The following is a 20,920-nucleotide window of genomic DNA, read 5'->3' on the forward strand; positions in this document are numbered from 1 at the left end:
TGGTTTGTCATTATTTAGGATGGAACAAAGGCAAACAAATTTATTTTTTAATTTTGACAGTATATCATTAGGTGATTCACTCTGATGCAGTGAATGTGTCTAAGCATATTCTTTTACTTATTTGCCACTTTTTCCTGTGATGGAAAATGATATAATTCTGTACATGCTGATTACAACAGGCAAATACTGTGACAGTTACAATTCATCGTGATTCTGGATGGCCCCAGAGTTAAATTTTGGTAACTGGATATTCAGAAAACATTATTATACTAAAAACTCATAATCAGAAGGGATGCAATAAAGCTTTGCTATTCTTGTTCAAGTACATGAAGAGTATCAATATTCAGCCTGGAAATCAGAAGCTGTGCAGAGGTAAAGAGAGGAGAAAAAAGCAGTAATACTGTTAAAGAAATGTAATGTTGTTGGTTTTGAATAGATTGTCTTATTCTGGTCATGGCTATCCAGGTTCAAGGAACATCCCTGCTCCTGTGAAAAGACATCCCTCAAAGCATTGAAGCTGCTGCAATAGCTTTAGAATAAGCAGCAAACACTTGCTTTTCAGTAATGTAATAGGAATCTACACAACCCTTGTCTTTCTGTATAAGAGGTATCAGTAATGTCAGTGAATTGCTGAGGACCTGCCAACAATGTTAAAAAAGTAATCTTATTTATGTAGATATATTTTTCTGTTTGTTTTGTGATATTAAACTAAGCAGAGCAGAAAATGATAGATGATTTTTGGTGGGGCTTTTTTTTGAGTAACAGTCACTGTCCAGATAAGGTGAGGGCTAAGAGATTTCTCTTCTTCATACCACATAATATGCCATTTTCATTTTGTGCTGCTTATAACCCTGAGTGTCACAGCTTTCTATTCTAGTCTGAATAGTCAATGAAACATTATGAAGCCGATAAGAAAAGCTGGTCCCCGTTCCTTGGCAACGGCTGTTAAGCAGAGCTGAGTGCTGTTGATTGAGGAGATTAGCTGCCAGAGATAAACCTCCTCTTTTTGCTGCCCCGCTGCTTATCTTCCCACCCATAACAAGTTGCACCAAATATGACAGCCGTCAGTGGTTTAGGCAGAATATGAACTTTGTGGCAAATGAAATTTGTGCAAAAGACTTCGGGTGCTGACGTTAAGATCTTAAATTTAATAAAATTTGCGGGTTGTTTTCTGGACTGACATTTCTTGACTCAGGGGTGAACATTTTTATTTGAAAGGGTGATGCTCCAGATGTGAGAGAAATGGGATGTTCTGTTGCTACATTGTCTATTCATAGACACTGAAAACAGGAGCAAATATTTTTAACAGTTGTCTCTGGCTCCTGTTCTCAGTGACACTGAAGAAATACATGAGATACCTGGTAAACTTACTGCAGCTGCTAGGTATGCAGAAGTTGAATTAAAATATAAAAATTTACTATTTTGGTTGATGCCTTTGAGAGAAAATGTTATTGTAGATTAAACAAATCTGGATGCATCTAAATCTGTTTCTATCTGGACATGGCTTGGAAATCTTTCTAGTTGCAATATACCCAAATTCCATTTCATGACAGAAGTGTTTTATTGACTGGAAAATTAGAGCTGAAATATGTCTGGGGAGAGAAGCTGGTGACTTTTTTCTTCCTCATGATTCACATTTCTGTTTCTTCTTGCTTTTTTAAAACGTTGTCTTATCCCTTTGCTTTCATTAGGGAGTCTGCAGTTTTGTTCCTGTTTTTGCCCCTGGGGAGGTCTTTGGTGATGTCCACAGCACCATCCTGAATCTGCTGGCTCTTTGCAAACCCCTCTGTTGGCCAGAACAGGAGTGTAGCCTGGGCTGGTTGTTGAATAACTGGGGTATGGCAAAGCACTGGCAAAACAGTGAAACTCTGAGGTCGTGTTTAAGAAAAGATCTCTGTGTGCAGAGACCTGGTGAATAGTTATCCACCTAGTGGGTGTCATAAGTTCAGCAGTACTATTTAAATGTGTGTGGTTATTGTCAAAGCAGCAGAAGCTTCAGAGTACTAGATTTTGGGTAGAGGCATTTTCCTCCACTTAGGATTGCAACCCTTTCTGTTAACTCTATCAAAACATACTAAAGAAGTGATGGTTTTTGCTGGAAGAGCATTCCACTGGAGTGTAGGAAGAGACAACAAACAGAGAGAGTATTTTCTATGTGGTTTTCTTGTTCTGGTCAAGAATCTGGCACTTCATAAGCAGTATAGTATGACAGAGAAATATAGAAAGATACAGTATGATGCTCATTAGTGAAATATTATTTCAGTGGATTATTTTGTTGATCCTATAGTCCAGGCTTTCAAGTTTTTTTACTTTGATCTTTGGTGAATAGTTATTTCCTCCTTTTGTAGAATAAATATTTTGTTCAAAATTATTCTTATTTGTTCAGTTTTCTTTTAAGATGTATGTGTGCTGAGTATACAGTACATATATATATTCTATATGTATATATATTCTGTGCTTAACCACTCCAATTGCAGGAGAACCTATGGGTGTGAGCAGCTTACCCAGGCCCCAAACTCCAGTTGAAGAATGATTTTTAATTGTATACAGTGTTTTTAAACACTGCATTGCAACTTATAAATATGCACAAATGTTAAGTGTGAGTTGTATATATTCTGTGAGTAAAATAGGAAGCAATTTGGGTTGCACATTTTGCATATATCGAGAGGTCTCTGTACCCATTGCAATAGCAAAAAATAGTCTAGCTTTTCAGATCCATTCTTATCATAATTTGAGATATTGCAAGTCTTAAAAGTTGTTATGAATTCTAACACACAAAACCGAGAAGAATAAATGTTTCTGAAACTGCTCCTAGTCCTGTTCCCAATCTCTGTTCCCATATCATTTCATCTGTCTGCAGGCTTACTTAGGGAGACAAAAGATCATCTGCTGTGCTGAAGACTTTCACCGTAGGGCTTTTTCCAACCCATAAATAATCTTTTTCTTTTCTCAATGCCCTTTCCAAAATTTATCATTCATCTTCAAATCTGGACACCAGAACTCTCTATTCCCACAGACCTTACTGCATACTAAATGATGTCATCTCCCTATTCCAACTTACTGCTGCCATGTTCATATACCCCCAGACCTTTAAGTGCTTTTGCCCTTCCCCTATTGCAAGGCTGTGGGCAGTGCTCAGGCTCTGTCACACGGCAGGGGGAAAGCTGTGTCTGGACCTCTAATTTCTTGTCATAGAAATAACTTCTGGCTGCAGCTTCTGATAGGTGGCCCTGTGCATTTGGCTATTTTAAAGCACAGTTTGCTTGAAAACTGTCAGATTTTTCACACTCTCCAGACTGTTCAGCAGAAACTGTTGGCATCCTGATGTCAAAGTTTGAGGTGAGGTTCTTGGCAGTTCCAGTGTCCATGTGCAAGTTGCCAGAGGCAGCTTCATGTGCTGTGGCTTCTGTAGCAAATTTCAGTCCTAAGCAAGGTGCAGAGATTTCTGAGGTAGCTCCAAACAGTTTTAATCAGGCCACTGGGTGCAGCACTCTGGAGTAATCCTAGTTTACAAGGATTTACCCTCTCCTCCTTAAAAGATTGCATTTAAATTTTCTGCTGATGTTTTTCAGGTGGACATAACAATTTTCAGTAATTTCTTTAATACTTTGTAGCTAGGGAACAAGATGGAGATCCTTATTACTAGAATTCCATGCACATCTGAAGTCAGTTCCATTTAGGAATAAATTCAGTAACTCAGATTACAAAAGCAATCTGCTGTCTCAATAAATATTGTCCTGCCAAGATCTAGAAGGCTTCGAGTTCGGTGAAAGACAGAAATAAACCAAGTTTGCTCTATTAGATACTGCAGCTGGTGAACATGAATGGAATGGTCATTAGTCATGTTTTCACAAGAACACAGTCTCCTGTAAACCTGTAATAACCAACTCTTAGCATATAAACTCTTGGCACTTAGCACAAGGTAACACTGTCACTACTTTGTTTTTAATACAAAGTGAAAATTAATGCAGAAATCCATTTTGCTGAACATGTTTCCTTGCAGAGTTGTTTTTGCCTTGGGAATACAGATGCAAGAGCAGCTACAGCCTGATCACAGAGCGAAGACATTGCCAGCACCAAAGTGGTTCTTGGCACCAGCCAAAAATGTAATGGGGATCCTTGAAGTGACTGAAGTACATCTCAGTGACACTTGGAAAATTAGTGTACATAAATAAGCATTAGTATATTTGCATCTCATTGATTCCATAAATAAATTCTTAGTCCCTCCAGTAACCTCTGTTCATAAATGCATATTGAGTAAAAAAATGAATTGTTCATGTTTCATCATTCCCTCTTGCTGTGGTTTAATTTTAAGCAGTGCAAGCAGTAGGAGCTCCATTAGTCTTCCAGAAGAGAGCTGAGCAGCTCCAGAATAGTTTCTCTCTGCTAGAAACTTGTTTTCATTCAGATTGTTCATTGTTGTCTTTTCATTCTGTTTCTCCCAATAATGTCATAAATAATCAATCAACCAGGTTGCCTAAACTTTTAGTCTTCCCCACAAAGAATCAGATAGTTCAATGCTTAAGGCTTTATGTGACTGCTTCCTTTCTTTTATTTTTCTCTGAACTTCTCTCATTTATCCATATTTTTCTGGTAATGATTAGAATCTGGTGCAGTATTCTGCCTTTCCTTTAGGAAAAAAATAGCTTTTTCTAGGTGGGGGGTGTTACATGGCTCAATTTCCTCATTGTTAGATAGCAATGTGGTGTGGTGTAAACCTACATGTGTGGTGTAAACCTACATTCTAATCTTGCAGTCCAGTGGCTAAATATGTTAAAGGAAAAGAGATAGCTTTATTGTAAGCCTACTAAAACTTGATTTATACTTGAATTTAAAGTATTTATCCTCTTGTTGGAGGATTTATATGTTGAAATCTTTACTCCCTTTTCTCTTTATTACCACTATTGACAAAAAAGGGAGTTGATGTTCAGAGGATTTTGATTGCAAGCTCTTTTTTCTTAGGTACCACAAAACTAACATTGAATATGTAGTTTTGCTTAGAAAAGGACTCTCAATATTGCAATTATAAGGTCTTGGGTTTTTTCCTCAAAGGTTTTCTGGATTGGTCTCTGTGATCAAAACTAGACGTAGATGGTTTCTGTGGCTTACAGATTGTAGAGGTCATCTGGATGTGGAAGATATTGATTCAGTCATTGTTTTCTAATCCTTTATTATCCTAATCACAGAGCCAAAACCATGGCTTTCATGCTACATAGTTTCCCAGGCTGTGGAAAGTTCAGGTTTGGTTCCCTAAGAAGTCCCAAGTTATTGAAGCATTATTCAACTTGAACATTAACTCTAGCAGCAAAATGTTAAGACTTGCTTTCTTTTCATCTCTACTTTTTCCTTTCCTAAAAGTCCCTCCTGCCCTCTCCTCCCAAGGCATGGCCATTATTTCGGTGGTTGCAAGGCCCAAGTATGACCTGTTAAGGCTGAGCTTCATTTCTATGCTCTGAATCACAAAAAATAGGCATTGAAATCTGGACCTCTCATTCTCTTAGCTGAATAACTTAGGGGCTTTTTGGAATCAGGCAGCACTTCTTTTCATGGCAAGCCTGCTCTCCTCTTGCTTTGTTAAAGTGTAGCTCACTTTTCCACATTCCTTTACTTACCCTTTTTGCTATACTGAGGATTTTTTAGTTACTTTCTCTACAATTTACATATTTCTGTTGTAACTTAAAAAAAAATATCTCAAGTGAAAGTGTGCATAATGCTTTGGGACTGTACAATCCACCACTTAAATTAGCAGGTTAGCACAGAAATAGTTTCTGAATTTATATTTCCCCTCCGTTGAAGGTTATATCTGTTTTATTGGCTGATGGACTGAGTCCTCCAGAACCTGCTCTCAGAATTATTCCTTGAGACAAGGCGACTGTAAAGCCCAGAGGAACTATTCATGCTCAGACGTGCCTCAGGATGATTTGGAGCTTTGCAAATCCCAGCCCTATCAGAGTATTTGCACAACAGCTAACTAATGCTGCTGGTAATGTTCACTTTTAATATGAGCCCTTTCAGAATCACTAATATCCCATCCAATTCTTTCGATCAGCAGAAATATTCAGGGGTTTTAGGTTTGGGGATTTTTTGAAAGTAGACCAGCTATCCACCTTTTTCCTTAAATGTCTGTGTCCAGAGAGGTGAGAAAAGGCATTAAATCTTGTTAGAGTTCTTTTATAGGACTGTTAGGTGATCTGGCTTTCAGCAGAATTTACAAAGTTACCTTTGCCTCCCAGGCAGCAGTTTATTTAGTAGGTGAGGAAGAGTGGATTTACTGGACAGTGAGAATTATCCACTGCATGACATTTTTTTTGTTGGATTAAAAAAGTCACATTTAGAACATCTTACTTTGTTGTTTTCTGCTTTTTATGGTGTTTCTATTAAATCTACATAATAAATCTACAAAAATATGCTATGTGTTTTACTTACAGTTGAAGATTTACTTTTACTGTGTAATGTTTTGTGCTTCACACACTAGCAAAAGCAGAATACCACCACATACTTGTGTTAAAGTCTATATGCACTTTGCTTACTGATCTTTATAATGCCTTACTTCCAGAAACAAATATCACAGCCTTTTATTTTCAAATCATATTTCTTCATTTTAAATAGCTGCCTTAAAAGCTTCCACATGCCTCTTAGCCACTAGGATAGGGAAGGACAGAGTGGACTGAGGGTGACTGGAACTACATAGCTCTGTATTCCAGATGGAGTCAAATGGATATGAGAGCAATAAATTCAGAAGGTGAGTAGTGTGTGCTCCAGGACTGATCCCTGTCCACTAGATGCCACTATTACTGCTCTGAAATCAAAAAAAAACTAAGGGACCACCGAGGAAAATAACCAAGGACTACCGAGATAAGCAAAATAAAATGGTAAAAAGGCTTTAAAAGTCGAGCAGGGGGGATTGCCCCCTCAGAAGAGCGGACTCCACGGGGAGCTGCGGGGCTGCGGGGCAGCTCCCCCTGATTGCAAACAGCGGCTTCTCTGCCAAACCACTGCAGTGAGACTTGTGAGGGTTTGCTCTTTGGAAGTGTTGGAGTCACACTTTCAAAGCACTGTATGAGAAGTGACGCTGTAGAAGCCACTGTTGCTCTATCTGTATGATCTCCACCCTACTTGTAAAGAGAATTTTAAAGCAGAGGTATAAATTATGAACAAATCTTTTTTAATAATTGGAATATTAAGAATGTGTTGTTTGCTGAACAACTTAGTTGTAAATCTTGATTGTGGATTTGTGTACTACATGTTCTGTAATAAGCCTCCTTGCAAATGACTTAATGTCTCCAAGGAACAGTAACATTTAATTCTTTTTTTTATTTTAATTTTTGAAAAAAGATTTTGAAAACAAATGCCATACTATGAGAAATAGCAGGGAGAGAAGAGTAAAATACTGTAACTGTCTCCTTCATACTTCCTAAAACATTTAGAGTCTGTGACCTTGAAGTCCAGCATCAATGGACTTTTGAGATGCAAATATTATGCTTCCCATTGGAAAAGGATTTAATCTCTCCAGTAGGCAACTCAGGCTCTAACTGTGCCTTATAAGCACTGACCTTTTCATTAGTCCTGGGCTACTCTTGGATCTTACAGTACCTTAAACCACTAGCTGGGGGAAGGAGTGTGAAGTGATGTCCATATTCAGTGAGAAGAAAGAATTATTTTCTTACAGAAGGTTAAGTTGCTGAAGAATGATGCCCATTGAAAACTCTGCAGAAACATTAGAGGAAGTTCTCTGGTTAACTGCAAGAGCACAAATGATGCAGGAAAAGGTGGCAGAAGTTGCCATTTGACACACTATTGGCTCTGTGGATTTTCTGTTTTATATCATGACTCAGGAGCAAAGCACAATGGATGCACCATGGGGCAAAACTTAGTTTTATGCACAGCTCTACTTTATAATTTTTTAACAATTGTGAGGCAGTAAGGGGAAGGAAGCTGAAGTGTTGGTTGGCCCCTGTGTGTGAGTACTGTTGCTGTGTGGAGAGCTGCCTCTTTTCTGGCTGCTGCACAAAGTTTGAGGAGCAGAAGAACCAGGTGCTTCAAAGCATCTGCTTGAGGGCTCCTTTGCAAAGGTCACTTGTCAGCGCCATGTGAAAATTTCACTGCATGTAGATCTAAATAATTAATGGCTACACAACACAATCTTTTAATTTACATATATCAAGCTTTCAGCACCCTGCAGAAAAACTCCAGCATCCTTACCAGTCTGCATAGCTTTGCTCAGTACCAAAATATGATCAACAAGAACTCATTCTTTTTGTGCTGGTATTATTCAAAACTGTGCCAAGTCTTGGATGCATCTTAGTTTCAGTCATCAGATTAGCCATACTTAGTGGTTCCAGGATAGGATATGTTTCTCTTGCCAAGGACAGCTTATTATACACTGATTTTTTTTTTTTTTGAAGGAAACACTACCTAAAAAGAATTTAATGAATCAGCTACCCACAAATAGTGTTGCCTTCAAGGTGAAGGTTGTCATTCAATGCAAGCTTACAAAGATTTTTTAGTACCTGTTAAGCACATGATGCCTGTCTGCCTTACCAAGTAAAAATGCTGGCCCAACCAACTCTTCAAAACTGTTTCAAACTATAGGTTTTACATAATTCTGTACCTAGATGTCAGTCATGAATGCCATGTGGTACTTCCTCAGCAGGTAATAGAGGTCATAAATATGCACTAATTAATAAGAATGAGCATTAATAATGAATAATGATGGGCGTCTTCTGTTCTTTTCTAAACCTTTCTCAACAATCACACTTCCAGAACTTGTGTTTTGACTTGCTCATGGTTTAATCTATCAGTTGTAATTTTTTTCACTACAATTTGATAAATACTCAATGTAAATACATCTACTATGCTCCAGGGTGTTGTCTTTAATAAAAGAGGTTTGTCTGCTACGATCTGAGGTCTTACTAGACACCTGAGTTAAGTGAATTTATGTATTTTAATCTTAGCATCTAACTTTGTAATATATAAATATTTGTCCAAATTCAAGATTTAAATAAAAGCTTGTACAATTTTATGCTTGCATTTCTTCTCAAATGTTAAACCAAAACAGCCAAACAGATAAAGAAGCATCTCACTGCCTCCTTGGGTATATGGGTATATTATTCTTCTGTTTTAGTCTCTTCTTTGGAAACAAATGCAGAAGCTGTCTAAAAGTCAACATTAGCATGCTGTTAGCACAGATGTTTCCAGGTCTAAGTATAACTTATAAGACATTATTATGGAAATTTCAGACACTACTTTTTGCTAACAGCAAATGATAGCACTTTAACAGCAACCATATGTGTGTGTATTGATCGGTTGTCTCAACCTTCCCTCGTTCTGGGCGTGTGTAAAGAGCAGATGTCCTTTGCACAGCACATTCCTTCTCAGAACACAGTTTTAATGAAGGTTCAGTATGAACACACTCTCAACAGCTATAGGCAGACAGAGCATGGCATTATTAAAACATCAGTCATGCTTTGAACTTCCTCTGCCCTGTTACACTTACCGTAAAGTCCGGGAGCTTTTCCATTTTCAACAGCCCCACATCACACCGAGGTGGGCACAGCTGCTCCAGAAAGATGCACCACGTATTGACTCACAGTGAATATCACACTGAGATTGGGATAGCTCACAGCAGACTAAGATGGACAGTTCTGGAACATGAGCTGTAATTTAAGTAAAAATGGGGTTCATGGTGGGCCATAACCATTTCCAATTTTGGGCCACATCATGCCAAAGAGATTTCTTTAAAGGTAAAGAAGGGCACCTTTTACAAATTTTTCTTGGTAAAATGGGTCTTCCTTGCCTTTCCCCATTCCCTGCTGCAATCTGTGTAATTTCAAGAAAGTTTATTTAAAAGGTGCCCTGAAAATTGAATGCTCAACCTCAATTTAACTTTTTAAGTCTTAAATCTTGCCTCAGAAACCTTAATAATGTAATAATTAAAAAAAAAAAACAAACCACAAACCAAAATCAAACAAAATGACCCCAACCGTAAAACCAACCCCAGCAAATAGAAAAACCTAGGAAAATTCCTACTTTTTTAGAAAAAGCAGCTGAACTATGAAATGTACTATTTGCATGACTCCAGTTCAACTGTAATCCCCAGTATAAAGATCCTCTGTATTTAAGAGCTGGTATTTGCCAACCCCTCCTTGGGGGCATCGCTCCGCTCCACTCTCCTCATGCTGCATTGAGCAGAGCCACTATTTGTGGTTGCAGCCTCTTCAAAGCTCATGATGCCCATATTTCAAGTACAAAAGCCAAAGTAACTTGCAGTTTCTCCCTAAGCAGTCCCAGTGTTTTTGGATAGATTGTATAATGCAGCTCAGACTCATGTGCTAATTGTTAATTTTAGAATTCAAATAGGTTTTGTTCTATTCAAAGGAAGTAGGCTACAGGTTTCTGAAAACTCTAAGCTTAGGAAAAAGGGTCTGGTCTCTTTTAGAGTTTGTGAGTGAATTAGCTTTTGCATCCATGGAGATACCCTTAAATGATACTTAATACAAAAAACTCTAATTTGTACTTAATGTGTATGCTTTTCTGGACTCTAAAATAAGATTATAATTATTTTTAAGGTACATTATCTCAAAAAATTATTGAATATTACTTGTTTATATAAACATAGATTTTTTCCTAAGCCAGTAATGGTGGTATTCCAAACTGGAGCTCTCTATGTCAAGCTGTTTCATTTTGAACAATCTTGTTCCTAACACTGAAATGTTCTTCTATTCCTTTCTGAGTCAGAACCTTATTTATTCCTGTTATCCATCCATTTACAAGTGACTGATATTTATACACTTTGCTTATTTCCAACTGCAACAGATTTTTAAAAAGAGGGTTTTTTAATCTGCTGTTAGGCTGCTTTTTACATTATATGGCAGAAACCCAACCATATCTGTCTATGTGGTTTCCAAATTAAACTTAGTTTCCAATAGCAAAATTAGACTCAGATGTAGGTTTTTAATTTGGATTAACTTAATTTGGCAGTTATAAGTGACAGGAGGATTGGAAAGGCAAAGAAAGAAAAAGTTGGCTAATTTCAATGAGGTATTTGTGTATAACTGTGAGGGCTAATAATGCCCTTTTTCTGCATCCTGGTTTGGTTTATTTTCTTTTATGCCATTATTTGTGTTTAGTGAACAGCTGGGCCAGTAGTTCCCATTTGTAGTCCTTTAGCTCTGTGAAGTAGCACAGAAAGTAATGGACGCTTGCAAATTAATGCTTACCCTTATTTTCTGCTAATCTGGTGTAGCTCTCCTTTTGGAGCCTAGATGTAATATCAGAGCAGAAGTAATTACTGTGTTAAAACTAGGATTGCAGTAGAATATTTTGCTAATTAAACTTGTTGCATTTAAATTGCTTCCTTTGGATCACTATATAGAAGAGAACTATTTTGAACAATAAATGAAACCACTTTCTTTCTCAGAAACCCAGAATTGCAGATGGTCAGATTGTATGTGAAGCACCTAGGCTCTGAATTAGGCTTTTGTATGAAAGAGAGAAAGGTAATTTGAATGTTTGAACTCCCTGTTCCTCCCACACATACACAGGAAGCTTGCCTCAAAATGAACAATTCTCTAAATAAAGACTAATAAGAAGCTAAATTAATTAGAAGGTGTGATTTGAAAAGACATTGATGAGAAGAGTCTGTCATTTCAGACAAATGGAATGGAGCTAAATAAATTAGGCCACATTAATATCTCATTGTTCTGTGAGCAGCTTTCTTTTATTGCATTCATTAGAGGGTACTTCTTGAAATGAGCCTTTACTAGCCATTATGGATTCAGTTCTCATTTACCAATGCCTAACACACAACTCCTGCATTAAAAATGTTTCAGCAAATCCTCATAGTTTCTGCAAATTAATATTTATATTTCTGGATGCTGCACTTTTCATCTGCAACATAGTAGGCATTGAACATTAAGTTTTTTTCCCACTGAATTGTCAGTAAAGGATTCTTACATCTAGAGAGTTGAGAAGCAAAAGTCTGAAAATACTTTATAAAATAAACTGTATGCATAACTTGTACAATAGAATATTCCTACAACTAATAATCTTTCCAGTATTTATTTTGATAGAAAATATCCTGTCTCATGACTTCAGTAGTCCTTTGATAGCTTTTTAAAGTGTCTTTTAAAAGGTTCCTTCAGCATATAATTAGGATCCATTGGAAATGCGCATCTCATCACACTGTTCTTCCTCTCAGAAAACAAAATGTGTATTTTTCCTTTTCTTTTTCTCTCTCCTGCAGATGGAATATTTGGGAGATGTCAGCGAATGCCAGCAATAGACATCTATAAATATGACATTTCACCCCCTGTTCTGCAGCATCTGAAGATCATCCTGGAGAAGCTCTCACACAGAGGTACAGTAAAAACTCTGGAGTGGGGTTAGATGCACTGGGGGTTAAAATTCTTTGTGCTCCCTCTGAGGTGATGTCTCCAGAAGTTTTTGAACACAATGTATTTCAGGCCCTGCAGTGCAGACTTTATAAAAGTAAAAAGCCTTTGGACTCACTGAATCTGCCACAAAATCCTGGGGAAGCAATTCCAGGAGAGGTACTTCCTCCCCATGTAACACATGTCTGTGACTGACATTATACTAGAAAATTTTAGGGTCTGTGAATGCTGGTATTGTATAAAGAAATCAGCAGGAAAGAAAAGAAGTTTGTCAGGTACACTTTTGCCCCACAGCGTGTTTCAGGGTGCATGGGCAGAAAACACAGAACTTCCAGTTAGAGGGAAACAGTATTTAACTTTCAAGTGAATTCAGATAAGCAGAACTGCTCTGATTTCATTACAAATTGTATCCAGTCTGTTCCTTTTAATTTTTGTTCACCTTTCCAAAGATAATCTCTGTGCACTTTCCAAAGCCAGAGAGGATGTTCTAGCTTCTGAATGGCATAACTTGAACTAACAAATCAAAACTTGGATAAAGTGAAAGTCAATAAGGTGAACAAACCTTTTAGATACTAATACATGAGATAAACCACTTGGACACAGCCACAGGACCAAGAAATCTTTGTGTTCTAAATTTTTCCAAGAATATTGTTGGAATGGTTGATTTTGCGCTTGCATCATCTATGTGGATGTTTGTTCCTGAATACTTTCCAGTCACAATCTTGATTGCAAAGTAGGAATATTGTATTAACATGATGTTAGTTCAATGATGAGAGAAAATGGATTTCTCAGAAGTTTGAGGCTATACTCAGGGACTGGACTTCTTGTTTGGAAATCATTGATTTAGAGGATTTAAAAATTTTCCAGGAATTTATTTCCTGTCCAGCAACCCGTCCAAATGAGACAAACTCAGCAAAATTTCATTGTAGTAACTCCTGGCTGATTAACAGTCACATGTGAATAGTACTTGTGGCTCTTTCACTTGTCATTTTCTAAAGGCTAAGTAATGCAAGCAGATTTATGAAAATACTCTTTTGTCAGGGCAATACTGTGTGAGTGGAAAAAATAGTATCTAGTCTCTGAATATAATGAGGAAGGTGAGGTGGGGGAAGCACTAAGTCACCTAAATTGGTACCTGAAGTGATCCTGCATGCATGGACAGGCAGCAGTCATTCACATCTCCTGACTATGGGTCGTGTGTTCTGTGTAAAGCTTCCTCCATGAGGATGTCAGAGGTAAGAGATCTGCAGGAGACTGATGTTCCTCTGAAGGGACACATATAGCAGGTGATGGGATACCCTAGATCATCTCAGAGGATGCTTACCTGTCTCTGTCTCCCTGCTTACCATAAGATTTTGGATAGTTCAATGGAATTGTTGTAACTTCCCCCTACCAAGTGCTTCTCTGATAAATAAACTGACCCTTTCTAGGATCTTTGTTATCTTCAACCCACCTCTCTGGATTTAACTGTTGCAGAAAACTGCAGTATACTTCTTTTAAAGAAACTCTTTAAATTTGGTCTTGTCTCATAATTTTTCACAGCAAGAGAATGACAAGGAACGCACAGTTTGAAACCGTGGTAGAGAATAAAGGACTTTTGCTTTTATCCTTTTTCATTTGTGACATTTAGAGGTGCATACCCAAATGTGTATATGCTTTGAACTGATACAAAACTCTGCAAGCAGTTTTTGTGGCCTGTGGGTATCCCAGTGAAGGGAATCTTAAATATATCTGTGAAAGATAACAGAATGCTGGAATGCTTTTGCTCAAATGATTGATGTGATAAAATCGCTCTTTTTTTTTTTTTTTTTTTTTTTTTTTTTTACTCTCAGTATCTTGGCAAATTTTGTTTAGTGAGGACAGAAATATGGAAGGAGTAGAATCAATACAGGCTATCAGATTAATGGATTACTGACATCAGGCTGCTCAGACAAGATTCTGCTGTTTGCTGGTGCTATCAGATGTAATACATCCAACCCTCAGGTCGTGTTTTCTGGCTGTGATGGTCACTTGCAGTGTTAATGCTGTTCTCCTGCAAATTGTGTGCAACATGGGATGACCATTTCTGCAGTGTAGATAAGCAAGACATTGTCAAGACCATGCAAATATTTCAGGCAACCACCAAAAAGGGCTTCATTTTTTCAGAGGTCTTATTTCCTTTAACTATGTAATACCCCATTCTTCTTGTCGTCTCTGAAATACTATTGTCTAGCTCAGCTTGGTGTTGCCCACCTTCCCTGGAATGAAAAGGATAGGGGACAGCATCTGTTCTCTCCTTTTTGTAAACAGCAGGACAATTTTCTCTTGAAAGACTATATAGTAGGTCTTATGATTAGCAAAAAAATTCTTTTTTCCCCCCCTACCAATAGTCTATTTACGTCTATTTCCATAGAATTTAAAACCAAAAACAACAGAAAACCTCACAAAATGTACATCCTTTTTCTTCCCTATTTGCTGGTAGCTTGTAAGTGATGCCTATATTTGAATCGTGGTCCAAACAGAAGAATGTCTGGTGAGATGTTATAAAACACAGGACAATGTGGGGTGAATAGCAAACAGAATTTGTGACTCTGCCAACTCAAAACATTTACTACAACAGGGAAGCATAGGACAGAGGCTTAGATGAGTGACACACCTGATGATAATCTGTTTAATAAAGGACTTTGACTAAAATTGAATTCAGGTTTCATAATGATATAGTTTTTATGTCTTCTTTACACATTGAGTCTATCTTTGTCTACACTATCTACTAGTAGATTGATGATAGAAACGAATGCCTTGGAATATTAGATAGTTCTCTACGATGAAATGATCTATTAGCATTCAAATACCCTTGCTTATGGCGTTTTCACTCCCACTGTCCTTGAAGCAGTCAAACCTTCAGGAAGAAGATTTTCTGAAGGTTCCATTTCTGTAAGTGTGACTGTCTGTATGGGAAAAACCCTTCTCACCATTGCTGAAACACAATGAATCACTTTCCGAAGCTGGTGGTGCTATAGTTTATAATTTATATTAATTTGTGAGGAATTGAAACTTTTCTTGTTGTCTGATAAACAGGGCAGTCAGAAGGATGGGACTAAATAATTTGAAAAGGGAAATATTGGAAGTATCAGCATAGAGGGGTGAATGAGTAGTACCTGAAGGAAAGGGAAATACTTATCCCGCTGGTTGGTCTTTTGCTCTTCTGCTTCACCTTGTCCAACTTGGAAGAAGATACTTCTTGGAGTATACCAAGAATGATAAAACTATGCATTTCCTGGTTTGAGCTAAAATATAGAAAATATTTTTTTTTCTTTACTTAAATGCATTCAATCGATTATAATTTTTGTTTTGTTTTCTTCTTGTCATGACAATATTATTCTAAAGGCAAAATGATCACGTCACTGAGATTCTTAGTATGACTGTGGAACGGTTTCACATTGATTATGGACCTATAAACCACGAAAAACAGGATAGGAGGGCTAAGCATGGGACATTATAACTCCAAGTATGAAGCATAAATAGTACTTGAATATCACCATAAGCAATCATAAGGGAGAACAGTAGTATTTCTCAACCTGGTTACTCTAAGAGGCGTTTACATTTGCTTCATAGAATAATTTCTGACCACTGGTTAGAAACAGCACCATGATGATAACACGGTGCTCACTCTGTGAATGTGCAGCTGCCACAGCAATGAGCGTTACTTGGCAGAGGAGCTCAGAGATGGAGGCTGAAGGACACACTTCCTTAAAGGCATCAGAACAAGGATATTTGCAGAGGGTCACAACAAATGCCCACCTGACACAGGATTCTGCCACTGGGAGTGGGCACTGCATGTTTGGAGAAAAAACGTAACGAAAGTCCAAGCACACATTTTGCAGTGCTCGTCCCTTCTCAGCATTATGTGCTTGGTGTCACACGGGTTAGGAGATAGAAGTCATATTTTTGTGTTTGCTGTGTGCTCTCTGGGCACTGTTTCTAGCGCAGTTTGACAGGACACTCTGTATTAGAAATAAACCTTGTTAGACTAATAATCAGTACTTCAGCTTCTGTCTTGTGTTTTAGTTAAAATGTAGCTACACTACAGCTATTGTCCCTTTAGTGCAGGAACCGTGCAGTGTGACTATTTGAAAAACAAAGCAGCTGAATATTTTTTGGGGGCTTTTTTATGTGACTTGGAATAATTCCTAAATAATTCCTCAGTATGCTTGCTGCTACTTAATTTTTGCGGTAACACCTTCTTGTTCAAAATGTTGCTTTCAACGAAAGCAGTTTATTTCACTCTATTAAGAAAATCCTGCTTAAGGTATTCAAAAATCAACAGTGTTATTAAGAGAACAGTAGGATATGCTTTTAAATTCATGTAGCTTAAGTTGGTAAGAAATTCTGGAGAGGCTCATGGGCTGTGGAAATTGGCAACAGATTTACAGACTATTTGAAAAAAACAGCACTTTTTTCCTCTTACTTGATTTCTTTGCAACTCAGGAAGTTCTTGACAGGAAGAAAAAATTATTTGTCTGAAATTGATTTGAAGCAGTTAAGTGTAAGGTGATTAATATAACTTTGCTAGAAATAATTTTATATTCTTACAGCAAATTTGTTTAAAAAACTGAAGTGATTTACAATCAGTTAACTTGAAAATTGAAATGAATGTGACTTGTCACATACGGCTTGTGAATTACAAAAGGGTTCCTAAACATTTCTTTCAGTCAGGACTATTTTTCAAGGAAAAGTATCATTTGTTACTGCAGCAAAGGTAAGACTTGAAAGTAAACCTTTATAAGCTCAGTTTTGAAATAAACTTAAAAGGAATAATGCAGTTCTTGCACATATTTGTGAGCAGATTATCATATCATTATGGAGGTATACAGAAAGCTGCAACCCAGAAAGGTAGGAGAAAACAGGTTTGTCTTTAAATTCAAATATTGATATAAGTGAAGGCAAACTCTTCTTTTGGCAGAGAGCAGTGTGTTTACATCTGATTTCCTGGGCATCAGCTTGCTCCAGACATCTGTCTGTGAAGCAAATTCTTCTCCTAGATGGCTGCTGAAGCCAGGAATTGAAGCATAAGCCCCATGACGAGCTACAGTGGAGGAACTCAGCTGGGACTGGACATATTTACCTTCTCCTGGTATCACTGTCACGCTGCCTTAACTTTTTGGCTCAATGGACAAAAACGTGCTGAAAAGGTTGCAGAAAATTCCTGCCTTTGTTAAGTGCTAAAGCACCACTGACATTTTTTGGTCTTCAAAGACCTAAATAGAACTTCAGAAATCTAAGAACGAGTTTCAGTAAAAGCAAAAAGATTTATTTATAAAGCAGCAGAAAAAATACACTTTGAAATCCTGTTTTAAACACCTGTGTGTTGCACAGCACAGAACTAAAAAATATTTTCTATTTTTTGGTTCCTTTTATGGTTGCTCTGCTTACCAGGCGTGATCTGACATGGCATTGACTTGTTCTTTGCCATGTAATGTATTTGTGAGAAACGTTCTTTTCAGGAAATTGGTATTTAGCAAGAATACGTTGGAATCATAAAAATTATAGGAGTGAAACAGATTTCATGTATCAGGGGAAAGATGCTAGAAAGTACAGAGGAAATATTTTTTAATATATATATTTAGTTTTATCCGCATCCATAACACTGTTGTGTAAAGCTTTTTGATGCTGCAACATTTGAATAATGGGATTTTTTGAAGACATATATGTCATCCCAACAGCATCACATCCCTTTTGTTTAAAAAGAATGATCAATCAGAGCTTTTACTTGTGTTTTTGATAAAATAGCACATTAACTATTATGTTTGATAGAAAGGAGAAAAGGTCTGCATGTCTCCTTTGTGTCATGTTTCTGTCAACTAGCAGTGACAATTGTCAACTGGGATCAGGATGTATCAAGTTCTTTGTGGCCAAGGTAACTTTACAGCTCTTCTTCCAAGGGAAACATAGAAATTAGTGATAATATAATGCAAATATCAAAGACTGCCGATCAATTCCTACATTGTTTCCTTTGTTTTGAAGATGTCTGGGGCACCTCATGGACTTTAACCTCTGCATTAATGTTTTGTCTTTCCCATGAAGCTCTCTGTGCTCTCTGTTTTGTGGTTTGTTCTCTTTCTGGCCTTTGAAATTTAGGGACTGTCTGTGTTTCTTCCTTCTATGGAAGAAGCAGCTCTGAACTTCATTCTTATTCTCTCATGGTAATTTTAAAAAAATTAGCACCTTCCAAGGGACCACTGGGCCAGGCAAATACTGGATTTGAAGTGACACAGGTACATAATATGTTTTTAAAGCACACTTGAAAATGCAGCAATCAAACTGCAGTTCATTATCAGTTGTTCCCACACTCGGAATGCCAGCAAGTATCAATTCAAGCATGAGATTACTTCTTTAGCTGCTATATTCTCTAACAACACTACTTTTGGAAACTGTGAGTAACAATATAGCATATCCAAACTAATTATGCCATTTTGTACCATTAATCTATAATTATAGCCCATTTACATATTCAACATAAGACTGTTTTTTTTTATCATTGCACTACCACTGCTTTCTTCCTGATTTGTTTATAACTAGGGAATTTGTTTTCCTTTTATTTCTATATTCATTGCATTTCCTCATCCACAGCTTTTATCTTGACCTCCGTGGCCTCATGTTCTTTTAAGACATCGACTCTTAATGACGTATTTTTTAGGTTTTAAATAGGTACTCCAAATTCTGAAATGTTTAGGCTTTTTCAAAATCATGATTTTAATCTTATTCATATGAAACCTCAACAGGAAGATCATGTCCCTCACACAATCATGGTATGATTGAAGCTTTACTTTGTTTTAGTGACAAGTGTGAATTCCCAAAAAAGTTATTTTTCCATTTGTTGTACAGAAAAAAAGATTGAGTTTTTATTTTCTGCTTAAGATGTTTTCACTCTTTGCCTCATGGCTGTGGTAGAATGCTTCTGACAAATGTAGCAGTTTCTTGAAAAGGCTGAGTGATGTTAAATATGTATTTTAATTCCACTTGTGCTTTCTTTCATGCTGGTTCCTAGCAAATACTCACTGTATTTCACAAGCTTCTCCTTCTGTTTTGTGTTGCCTGTACATATGTGTGTGGTCACGGAGAGACAGAGCAGTTCATGATAACAAAATGGTACTATGCCTTCAACACTTTCCATTGCTCAGTTTTTCTTGTACAGCTTCTCCCAATCTTAAAATTACAAAAAAAAAAACTTTCACCCCATTTTTAGTCTTTATTCTTGTTGCTGTCTGGTTTCTAATTAAACCTTACACAGACCTGCACTACATTTTTAGCTAAAGAATCTCCAATCTTTTAGGAGGGCTTTGAATGTTCTTCCTGTTTGACTTGGCATGTGTCATACATACAGCTATTAAACTGATTTTTCTTTCTTTATCCCAGTTTGAGGTTGGGGAGGGGAGGTTTGAATGCTGTATTATCACATTTCTTTATCATGGTCAGATGATTGATTTTCTTTTCCTTATTTTGCATGTGAGCTACCCAACAACACAAAGCCTCTGACACAGAGAGACAATGGAAGGCTCATGAGTCTGCAATATTGAGAAATTTACCTTTTTTTGTTCCTTTTTTTTTTTTAATTGCATTTGTGAACAGCCAAAATTCCTGCCTGAGCATCTTCTAGTTGTTTGATACATTCCTGGAAAGATGTGCTGAGCCTTCAGGTGTTCCTTCATCCCTTCCTTAGAAGAGAGAGTAAGGAAATGAAAACACTTTAGCACTCCTGTTCAGCTTTTTCTAATACTTTGATGAATTTCAGGTCTTTCCAGGTAAACTCTATGTTCATTTCTGATAATGTTATAGTTAGTGATGTTCAATATAGCGTTAAACATTGAGCTTTTCATTTTTTTGTAGTTATTAGGTTTTAGCTCATAGTCCCATTCAAGACATGAAGGATTTAATACCAGCCAATACTGCAAAACTTTGTAAAGCCCCCTCCTAATTCAAAATGCTACAAGATCAAAAGGTCAGATATTTTGTTAACCATACGCCTTTTGCCTTTGCAACTCTCCATGAGGTAGGTCTGTTCTCTGTAAAATTCCAGGCTTCCCATTTGATCAAGAGTGTAAATATATAAACACAATACACTTCCAACACAGAAAGATACCTTCTTTCATCTCCTAAATTTTCTGCCCCCCCCCAATTTAGCTGGAGGCCCAGCACTTCCCTGCCTCTGTGGGGGCTCCCTGCTGTTACCCACTTGCCCACATCTCTGCATGGGAGCAGCACACACCCAGTTTGTTTTCCTGCAGAGACCTGAGCCCGTTGCTCGCCCTACGGAGCCCTCCTGAATCTTTGCTTCACTTCCCTCTGGGGTAGCTGCCTGGCAGCATTCCCACTGTCAGACTCCCAACCCCTCCATCTCCTCCAGGTTTCTTGCTCCTCCCACAAGCTTTCTTTCCATGCAGCTCGTTCATGGAGTGCCAGTAATTTCTCATCCAGGAGAAGGGCTGGTGCAATATGCTTGTGCTAGGTGAGCCCTTGGGCCTCTTCCCCTTAATCTCCTGCTGGTATCT

The 20,920-nt window shown here is 37.5% G+C and overlaps 1 protein-coding gene across 2 annotated transcripts in view; it reads left to right on the plus strand.

Moving 5' to 3' along the window:
• The window catches only part of PTPRN2 (protein tyrosine phosphatase receptor type N2), a 641,953-nt gene that overhangs the window by 149,367 nt on the left and 471,666 nt on the right, over nt 1–20,920 (plus strand). For both annotated transcript variants that reach the window (XM_064638038.1, XM_064638047.1), the window contains one exon: nt 12,245–12,358. In XM_064638038.1, the coding sequence (XP_064494108.1) occupies nt 12,245–12,358 (114 nt within the window). The remainder of the gene's footprint in view (nt 1–12,244; nt 12,359–20,920) is intronic.

This window comes from Pseudopipra pipra, chromosome 1 (assembly GCF_036250125.1).
Source record: "Pseudopipra pipra isolate bDixPip1 chromosome 1, bDixPip1.hap1, whole genome shotgun sequence".
Lineage (NCBI taxonomy): Eukaryota > Metazoa > Chordata > Aves > Passeriformes > Pipridae > Pseudopipra > Pseudopipra pipra.